General features: G+C 42.9%; 1 protein-coding gene across 2 annotated transcripts in view; it reads right to left on the minus strand.

Moving 5' to 3' along the window:
• The window catches only part of TTC28 (tetratricopeptide repeat domain 28), a 130,489-nt gene extending 119,672 nt beyond the window's left edge, over positions 1-10,817 (minus strand). Inside the window, exons 1-2 of one of the 2 annotated variants that reach the window (XM_021412335.1) lie at positions 10,751-10,817; positions 4,638-4,916 (exon numbers count right to left, since the gene is read on the minus strand). In XM_021412335.1, the coding sequence (XP_021268010.1) occupies positions 4,638-4,865 (228 nt within the window). In that variant the 5' untranslated portion in view covers positions 4,866-4,916; positions 10,751-10,817. Of the gene's footprint in view, positions 1-4,637; positions 4,917-10,750 lie in introns of those variants that run through there. The other variant, XM_021412336.1, reaches the window with a different exon arrangement.

The following is a 10,846-nucleotide window of genomic DNA, read 5'->3' on the forward strand; positions in this document are numbered from 1 at the left end:
CCATGCCTAAGAAAGCAAGACAAACATAGCTAATACAAGCTATAAGCAGCAAAATTGGATAGTTACACATTAGAACTAAGGAAATCCAATGCATTTTCTAGTTCACTCAAGGTTCAATTCACTTTTTTTTTGGTACAACGTTCAGAAAGAGTTTGGGTTTTCCATTTGTTTGTTTTTCCTTTCTTTTGGTTGTTTGTACACTAAAATAAATCAAGCTGTTGTCAAGGGCCTGCTCAAACCATTTCCACTTCTGACAGGACCTGTTTCCCCTCACAGTCAAAGTGACTACCAGCTCTGCCCTCAAGCTGCAGTTCCCTCCTTAGATACCACTTTGTTCCCCTGCTGGGAAGGCCGCTTACCTCACAGCCATGAGCTCATCACACTGGGACCAGCTATTTCTCCATGTACGAGGCATGAATTTGCAACGCTTACTGAAACCTACACTTTGACACAGAATTAGACCCAAATTTAAACCATTTAAGCCACAGTATGTTTTTCCAGTAATTTGAGGACAAAAACCAAACAAAACCTACATCCAAAACATCAGCAAGAACCAAGAAGAGACTGCTCAGATGTCAGTCGTAGAATGTATTCCTCGTTTCTGCTCACCATGCCAAGGATTCTCTTCACAGCCACGCAGCCTGCACAACTGAATAGAACTTTGCTAGAGCCAGATCAACAGCAAAACAGAAAGAACTGCTTGGCAGGAAATCAAAAGAGCTAAATGAGCCTGATCTGATTTGCCTGTAGGGCATTCCCAAAATATAATTTAATTCCTGAAACATCCTTTTATCTTTGAACTTCTCAATGACAGTTACACCAAATATTTTGAACAGCCGAACTGACAGGCCATCCTGCCAAACAAGCACTGCAATCGTTAGCTTCACGCGTTGTTGGAAAAAACACACCGCAGTCACACAACACGAGACCCACACTAAGTCACTCTGATCTGTAACAGAACGGAATATTTCTTACTGTAATCATACACTCACTACCCGAGGTTGGTTTAAAGTTGCAGTCGATAAGCAGATGCGTTTGCATAAATACACTTGCTTATTAATAAACAACTAATGTTTTAAAGACTGATTTCAAGGGTGGGGGAGGCAAGCTCTGTTAAAAGAAAGAATTTCAGGCACAGCTTTTTGTAATACAGCCTCTTTTATTCGCTATTAAGTTCAGAAGAGGATGACTAATGGGAGCATCTACCCCTAAGAGCTCATCTGGGCACACAGCACACAGTGCCCTAGCGATGCAGAACGACATGAAACAAAGTTACATCGCCTTACAGGAACACTGCTCAGATTTTACAGTATTCTAAACGAATACTTATAGTTATGACCTCACAAAAAATACCTTGGGAGAACTGGGAGTGGGGAAGCCTCAAAGCTTGAATTAACTCAGGGCCCTGAATGGAAATAAAAGCTGCATGAAAATTCAGAGCGATACACGACTGTGTTGGAAAGCAAGAACAGACACCTTCCTGCTTTCTGTGCCGCCTCATTTCACAGCTTTATTTCATAATACTTCTTGGTTTTTGTTTGCCATCCTCTGAAATATGGATCAGCTTAATGCACTGGCTTGATTACAGAGCAGGAATACATTTATTCCAAACACATGCAAGATCTCAGTTGTGATATTCCCCATAAGCATTGTAGATGCTGGTGACAAAAAATATATATATTGTTAAATAACAAACTGTACACCGAGATAAAGGATAATAAAGAAGTGTACATCTAGTAACTCTAATCTCAGAAAACCTGGATTCAAAAACCATTCATTTTTCTACTGCCTAAGTAAGAAGTTCTGTATTTAAAGCTCAGGTTTTTTTCTAAGAAATTACAAGCCACATCTGTTAAGCTCCCTCTTCTGGCTAATCAGTAACATGGCTTAGGTTTTTAGACGTATAAATTTCAGATTTTCCCAGGTGCATTCTATCAATAAGATCCAAATAGGTTTTTTAAATAATTATAAAAGTAGCTTTTGATATTGAAATATGCAACAAAAGCTTTCAACTTCAGACAGAGCCCTCCTGCTGCTTCCCACTGACGAGCTGTACCCAAGAAGTCCAGCTATTAAGTAGGGACACCACCATCAAATGAGCGTGGCTACCAACCACCAAGATCTGTAAGTAGTTTATAAGCACCATTATCTATTTTCTGCTCTCAGATATCCAATCCAACCAGAAATTTCTGTGCTCAAAAAATACCAGTCATTAATAAAAAAATAAAAATGTATTTTGAGCATTTAAATCTAAGATTAGAATTTTGTAATAAAAAGACAAAAACACAGCTTAAAACAAAATGTGCTTAAATGAGGAAAACATGCTACACAGATTTAACTGCCTCCTTTCCAGGATCTCTCATCTCTGCTGTGACTTCCAAAGCACTTCTGTTGGGTAAGAACTGCTCCCAATAATCAGAAACAGTTGAGGAAGCACACCAATGCTACCTAGCATTCCTGTTGTTACCACCAAAATACAGAGGAGTGGCATTTCACAAAGCAGCCTCAGAGGAGAGAAGCTGCACTGAGGAGAAAGGGAAGCCACTCTACTTATTTACCAGTAAAGTAGGAAGAGGGACAAAAAGAGAAAAAAAAACAAACAACTAAACAAGAAATCAACAAACAACTTGGGAGCCAGGAGTGTGCAACTTCGCCTCTGCTTCATCTGACCAAGAGTTGTTTTCCAGCTCAGCCAGAAAGCTCATTTATATTTCTGTTCTTTAACTAAATAAAAAAGAAACAAAGACTCCTCTGTGATTTTTCCATAAAGGAAGGAGAGTTGCCCAAGAGCTCCAGCTACTGCAAACAGCAAATCCCTCTGCTTTACCAGCAGTTTTCAGTCTCCATTCCACAGGAACACAAAACAAATAGAATAAAATACATAAAAATATCTGTAAAACACAGCTCATTTTGGAGAGATGCAGAATTCCAACAAAGAGCCTTCTCGTAATGGTAAAGTAATCACAGTTCGTTAGTGTTTATATTTTGCACTGACTGTTAGTAACACTAAGACAACTGCTACAGCTGCTGTGTTGCAAGCAGGCAGAATCGCTCTGCCTCAGGTAACAGCCCCAGAAATTAGTAGAGCTTAGCTGATAGCTGTGGTTTTCAACATGAGCAGGGGTGCACTTCTAACACGACATTCATCTGACCTTTCTAGACGCTGATCCCTTTCCTTGCTCTTACTGGTGTTTTATGGAAACAGAATTACAGTGAATATTCTTTGAACGGGAAACTCTTACCAGCAGACCTCAGTATTTCAGCTCTGAAGCTCTTTCCATGGGCCATGCTCCTCTTTTTGTGACTGTGAGCGGGCAGAGCTTTAGGAAACACTTTCAATAACATTTTTAAAGCAGTTTTCTGGTCTTAATAAACAGATAAACTTAACAGTGTAAAATCACACTGCTGCCTTCAAACATTCCATAGATGAGATATCAAATTTTGAGCAAAAGATGGGGGAGCCATCTTTTCCTTCAGAAGGATCCATCACATTAAAATCCCTGCTGGATCCTCTCTCTCCTGGTGAGAGAACAACCGCAGGAAGCCTTGCCTAGCAGACAAGCTGTCACAGCACACCCATGGCCAAAGGCTGAGACAAAAGCGATGCCGTGAACGCAGATTGTACTGATGAAAAGATAACATTATTCCTTTGTCTCTCAACACATTCATACACTGCAAACCCTGTCGTTCCTTCTGAGGCAGACACGTACCTCAGTTAGTAAGGTGATGCCTCTGGAGCTGCAGAAACAGTAGAAGCTTTCACAGGACTGAATCCTCAAACCATACACATCTACCGAGGAACAGTTCTAACTAGAAACAACACCATTTTATAAAAATAGAGGAGACGAAGCTAGATGATAAATCTGGTCTTAAATTGTATCATTAACTAAAGTGACTGGTAAGGCTATGCAAGCAATGGACAGGAAAAATGCAATGAGTATATTCTATTAAAATGGATTAGCATGTAAAGAACAGGCCCTGAGCTAGCCAACAGTCATTGAAGCAATCGACATCAGACAGCAGGAAACAATCCTGGAAGGAACAGCTAATCAACACTATCTACTCTTTACAAAGTGTTTCCTTGCATTCCTTTCCTTTTGGGCAGCCTGGTCTAGTGGTTGGCAACCCTGCACACAGCAGGGGGGTTGAAACTAGACAATCACTATGGCCCTTTTCAGCCCAGGCCATTCTATGATTCTGTGGTCAGATCTCAGTATGCTGAGATGCGTATTTCTTAAGATGTTTATCCATCACATACACAAAAACTTCTTGAACACTACTGTAAAGGTTTTACTGCTCCATTATTACTAATGACCTCCATGCTACATTGCAACAAAATGCTCCTGGATGCAACTTACAGCTAACTGCTTTCAATGTTAAAAGATGCCTGGTCTTCACAACTCAGAAAGGGCGATAGTTTAAAGTAGTAAGACAGTACTGCTACTCACTTTAAACAGTTTAATACCCAGCAGGAAATTCAAATTAAACACCTTTTTAACACAAAAAGATTATTACCTAGAGCTTTTAGTAAAAGCAGCCGTTAACACAGAAATATTTGCAGTTGTCTACATTAGGTTATTAGTATGAGCAACAATCCTGACGGAGTTAACTCTTGATAGAGTAAAGCATTTTCTTACCTTTGGCCACTTGGGATTTAGAAGTCGTGCTTTGATGGCATCATCCAGGGCCTTGTCATACTGCTGGATTTTCATGTAGGCTGCTGAACGGTTACTGTAGAGAATGCAGTTCTGAGGATCAACTCCCAAGGCCTCATTGTACAACACAATTGCAGTATGGAAGTCACCGTCATGGCAAGCCTGGTTGCTCTGTCGAACTTTCTCAACAAATTCAGCTTTGCTCAACATGGGGCTGTCAGGACTTCTTCTTCCAACAGCTTTCGACCCAGAGAAAGAAATCTGTGGGGGAGAGGGAGGAATTCTATGTTAATGATAGGAAGTACTACTAAAAAAAATTAAAAAAAAATAGAAAAAGTATCGAAATACTAGACCCTATAGCAGAAATTGAAGCCACCAGCAATAACGTACAATAAATTCTAAATTCAGAATCACGTTCTTAAAAATTAAGTTATTAAGTATTTTCTTGGTATATAAGCAACAAAAAAGAGCTTTAGAAAGCATCATGTTCTGTACAAATACTGTCTTCCAGATACTGCTTTCTTCAGGCATAAGCTCTCTTAGTATTCTGAAGTCCACATATTCACAAGCTTTTTCTGCTCACCTATGTTACTTGACCCTACAACACCAAGCACGGCCCCAACTTAAAGAAGCTTACCAAAACACATGGCAGGTACGAATGATGAGATGATGCTGGTATATCCAAAGTCCAATACATAGATCACAGAGAAGCATGCGTGTGCACAGACACTACAAGAATGTATAAACTCTCCTCAAACCAAAGAACTGACACTGGTACACAGGCCCACAAACCTCTATATCCAGCCAACTGCAGGCTGCAAATTGTTCATAAATCAGAAGAGAAGAATGAGTCTGGGAATACTCGCAGAAATTAGCAGGGCACACAGTTTACATAACCAACAGCCATCATTGCAGAGCCACCTCCTGAACTGCTGAATTCAAGCAAAACAAGATAACAAAGAAAAATGGGTTTAAGACTTTTAATTAAAAAAAAAAACACTAAAGATGTAAAGATCCAGTTTCATTGATTCCAGTACAGCCTTTCTCCAGGCTTAATTTTCAACATTTCTTATTCTCCTCAACCAGTCATTAGCAGTCAATAACTGATTTTGTCATGCATTCCCTATTGTCTCCTAAAGAGCCTAAAAAATTCAGCAACAATATTGCTGTACAACTCTGACAAAAAGACCCTTGTAAATTGTGCAGTAACTGTACTCGGCAACAGGTAACACGTACATACAGAAACAACGTGCTTGGAAACAGCCAAGAAAGGATCAGACACCACTATAATTGAAATTGGTATTATCCATTTCCAGCTCAGCAGACAGAAAAAGGTTAAGAATATCACATGTTGTTACCACAACACAATCACAGGGCTTAAATACATTACCAGAGTCAGCCGAGTCATATTTTTAGGTGGAAGGGGAAGCAAACTGCAAATTGGCATCCTGTCTTAAGCATCAAAAATAGTCTATATTCTTTTTTTTTTTCCCCAAGTCAAAAAAACAATAACAACAGCTTTAAATTTGAGACCGGTGATATCTTCCTTCTGATCTTTTCCTTCCTAAGCAACTTTTTCTGACAGGTGTTTGTCCAAACTGCCTCTACTCAAGGTGACTCCATCCTTTCCTCGGGCAATTCCATCCAACTGGTTCATGATTTTCTTCATGAAAGCATTTTTCCTAACATCCACCCTATTCACCCCAAATCTCCTTAGCATTTCTTGTTCCATCTACACCAGAACTAACCTCCTACTTCCTTCCTTTCAGCTGTGTAGTTGCCCCTTATATAGTATTCTTGATAAGATGCAGCTTGAATTTAGTATTTATTTATTATTAGGAATAACATTATAGAAAGCAAATTTCTGCATCTATGAAAATTAGTTCAATATGCAGTTCATCTTGCAAGGCACCAGCATACTTATCTGCTACTTCAACTGAGTTTGGAAACAGCAACTTTATATATTCTCGAGTACAAGCAGGAGAGCTGCTCTACTTGGAACAATAGCACAAGGATCTGAGAGGAACGTGTCCTTCCACCAAGCAGTGCAATAACTCACATTTTAAAGTGTATGTGACCACAAACTTCATCATGTGGTCAGTTTACCATGAGCTGAGAAGCTACAAAGACAGAACATGAAGATTTAGCAACTATTACATGTGGGTAGACGTTGAAGACCACAGATTAGGCTAAGTCTGAGAACAATAGCTAGTCACCAGAAGGCTACAGGTGGCTGGACATGCTGCAGGGACACGGGGCTGGTTACAGCCTGGGAAGGTTCAAGTAACTACACAGACACAATGACTTCACTGGAGAATGGATGCACTTAACTTCATAGTAACTTAGAACTGATACTTCATAGGCACTACAAGCAAGAAAATCCAATACAGAGTTGCCAAATTCTCAGAGTACAGAGCACTTTAACCTGAGTAATAAACCCCTCAAAGAACTGTACAACCTTTACTTAAGACCTAAAGAGATGATGGTTTGCACCCATTGACAAGGGAAGACTGATCAGTGTCACATACCAGTAAGGCCCTTCTGCAAGGCCTTTGACATGGTCCCACCACTTATCTCTAAACTGGAAAGATACGGATTTGAAGGGTGGATTGATCAATGAATAAGGAACTGGATGGACAGCTGCAGCAGAGGGCTGTGGTGAGCAGCTCGATGTCCAGGCAGAGGAGGTGACGAGCGGTGTCTCCCAGAGGTCTGCCTCTGGACCAGTACTCTACCATCTGTACCAGTGACACAGACAATGAGATCAAGTGCACTCTGAGCAACTTTGCAGATGACATCAAGCTGAGTAGTGCAGTTGATATGACAGAAAGAAGGGATGCCATCCAGAGGGACCTGGAGCTTATAAACAACTTGGAGACTGACTTTTTAATGCAGTCTGATAGCACCAGGACAAGGAGGAACGGCTTTAAACTAAAAGAGGAGATCTACCTGAAAAATTAGGAGGAAATTCTTTATCATGAGAGCAGTGAGGCCCTGGCACAGGCAGCCCAGAGCCGTGGGTGCCCCATCCGTGGAGGTGCTCAGAGCCACAGACGGGCCCCGGGCAGTCTGAGCTGGTAGGCAATAGCCAGCCCATGGCAGGGGTGCATCTGGGGGGGCTGTAAGGTCCCTTCCAACCCAATCATGCTGTGATTCTGTGAATTGTGTCTGAGAACACTAAAAGGCTAAAACAAACTCAAAAGTGCAGATTTTACAGGTCTCTACTAATCTCATTAGAGTGTCGCCTCTCATGGTGAATCTCCCTCAGCATCAACATGAAATACGTTACTGACAATCATTTCAAAAGAAGAATGTGAAAGAGCAGAAGTTCTTAAAGAATAGGAAAAACACACTGAAGACTTGGTACAGAGGAAATGGAAAATAACAGAATAATTAAGACAAAACAGAAGGAAAAATAAAGCAGAAGGAAGCTCATTTTCTCATTAAGAAATAGTCAGTATGACACTAAAACAACAAAAAAAAGTAGAAGTTGATCTCCTGAAGCCAAAGAGATGTTTGCTCCCACTGATATTCAACAGATCTACCATTAGTGTAAGAGAAAAATCTAATAAGAACTAAAGGGTATGGGTAGGTAGCTACTTCACCTGCAGTCTCTCATTACAACATCCCTATCTCTAGTGACCTGCTCAGTAGGAATGGAAATAACTGGTATTCAGGCAAGGAAGAAAGAATATGCAATAGACAAGCAAAAAGTTTTCATTTTAAGTCAAGAGTGGGGTAAGGTGCCAAAATACAGTGAGAAGCCAGAAACCAAGGCTTGACTGATATACAGCATTAACACATGCACAGACTGATACTGATGCAGTAGCAGATTTCATCTCTAGAATACTGAGTACGGAGTATCAGTAGTAAAAACCATTGAGGATGCTGTGACACAGTCACGTACACAAGCATGACCTAGCTTCTCACAGAACACATATCTCTGCCTTTGTATCAGACCAAAAAATAAAGCAACTTTCAAACCTACAAACTTTTCAGTATTTAAGCTGCATCTGTCCATCCATTTATGAAAAAGCTATTTTCAAAGCAGCTATAAAAGATTTCATTAAGACCTGCTAAGCTTCAGAAGAAAGCACAAAAGGGATGACATTGCCTAAGATTGTGGAATATCTCCAATAGAGACGAAAGACATCCAAGGACAAACATGATCAGCTCCTAAAAAAAGGAAGACAAGGACAAAGAGTCATAGGAACCCAGACATTCCAACTATTGCGTTACTGGGGGACAACAACACTGCTATGGCTGTGACATCAAACTGCCAGAGCATGGGCTGCAGGTAGGGATAACGTATCCCATCCTTAATCATCACTCTGTAGTCCAGAGAAGAAATGGAACTGCACTAATGACATGTGCTGTCATCCAAAATGCACCCATTGGATGAAGTCTCCAGATTCCATGTTCTGTCAGTAACATCACTCTAAACTGCTGACAATTTCTTCAACAGCTGGGATGTTGGGTGGAGGGACAGGCTGTGTGAGAATGGCTGTATCCTCAGTTCCAGCACTGCAGTAAGACCTATGTCATATATCCAGTCTTCAATAAGGCCTTTGACACAGTCCCCCATAATACCCTTCACTCCAAATTGGAAATACATGGATTTGATGGGTAGTCTGTTGAAAGGATGAAGGTTGTGAGATCATATCCAAAGTGGTGGTCAATGGCACAATGTTCGAGATCAGTGACAAGCAGTGTCCCTCAGGGCTCAGAACAGGGACCAATGCTCTTAAACACCTTCATCAATGACATCAACAGTAGAATCAAGAGCAGCCTCAGTAAGTTTTTGGATGATACCAAGCTGTGTGCTGTGGTCAACACACCTGAGGGATGGGTTGCAATCCAGAGAGACCTAGACAAGCTGAGCAGTGGGCCCAGGTGTACTTCATGAGGCTGAACAAATCCAAGTGCAAAGTCTTGCACCTGGGTCACGGCAACCCCCACTACCAGTACAAGCTGGGGGACTTAAGGATGGAGCACAATCCTGCCGAAAAAGACTTGGTGGTACAAGTGGATGGCAGCTGGAGATGTGCCAGCAGTGCGCCCTTGCGGCCCAGAAAGCCAACTGTATCCTGGGCTGCAGCACAGGCAGCAGGAAGAGGGAGACAATCGTGTCTCTGTACTCTGTGACCTCACCTGGAGCACAGCGTTCAGATCTGGAGTTCTCAGAACAGGAGAGATGTGGACCTTTTGAGGTGCATCCAGAGGAAGGCCACAAAAGGAACACCTCCCCTATGAGGACAGGCTGAGAGCTGGGGCTGCACAGCCTGGAGAGGAGAAGGCTCTAGGGACTGCTAAGAGCAGTCTTGCAGTATCTGAAGAGGCTGAAAGAAAGAAGGGGACAGACCCTTCAGCAAGGTCTGTGCGATAGAAAAAGGGGAAATTGCTTTAAACTAAAATAGGGGAGATTTAGATTGGATCTAAGGAAGAAGTTCTTACACAGAAGGTGGTGAGGCACTGGCACAGGGTGCCCAGAGAGGTGGTGGTGCCCCGTCCCTTAGGACACCCAAGGTCAGAACACAGAGCTCTGAGCACTGATGGAGCTGTGGGTGCCCCTGTGGAACCAGAAGGCCTTTGGGGGTCCCTTCCAATTCAAACCATTCTATGATTCCATGATCTGCTGTGCTACAGGTATGTGTCTGACATAACAAAAAAAGATTTTATGGTTTTAACAAAATAAACTCAGTTTTTGCTCATCCTGGAACCCGTGGAGGTATAAATGTCACGCTGATACACACACTCTCCTCCACATCGAGGCACGCTCCAACAAACTACACGTAAAAACACGCACAGGGAAATAACGGTCCGCACGTGAGAAAAGGTGCAGGCGCTCCGCTAACCGCGCTGTCCCTCACTCGGGCGGAGCGGCGGCCGCGCTCCCTCGGCGCCGGCGGGACAGGGAAGGGGCGGGAAGCGGCGCCGCTCTCCGTCCCTCACAAAGTCTGGGGAAGAAACGCCGAACGCCCCGCGAGAGAACCGCGCTGCGCCCGAGGCCCCACCGCCCCGGAGCCGCGCTCCCTCGGCACGTCCGCGTCCCGCCGTGGGAGCCGCCCCGCCCGCCGCCCTGCCCCGCTCCTCACCTCCGCGGGGCCTGCGCTTCCCCCGCGGGATCCGGCCCGGGGACACGGCCCGCCCGCGCACCGCAACTTCCCCCGACGCCCCCAGGAGGCCGAGCG

The sequence above is a fragment of the Numida meleagris genome, chromosome 14 (genome assembly GCF_002078875.1).
Source record: "Numida meleagris isolate 19003 breed g44 Domestic line chromosome 14, NumMel1.0, whole genome shotgun sequence".
NCBI lineage: Eukaryota > Metazoa > Chordata > Aves > Galliformes > Numididae > Numida > Numida meleagris.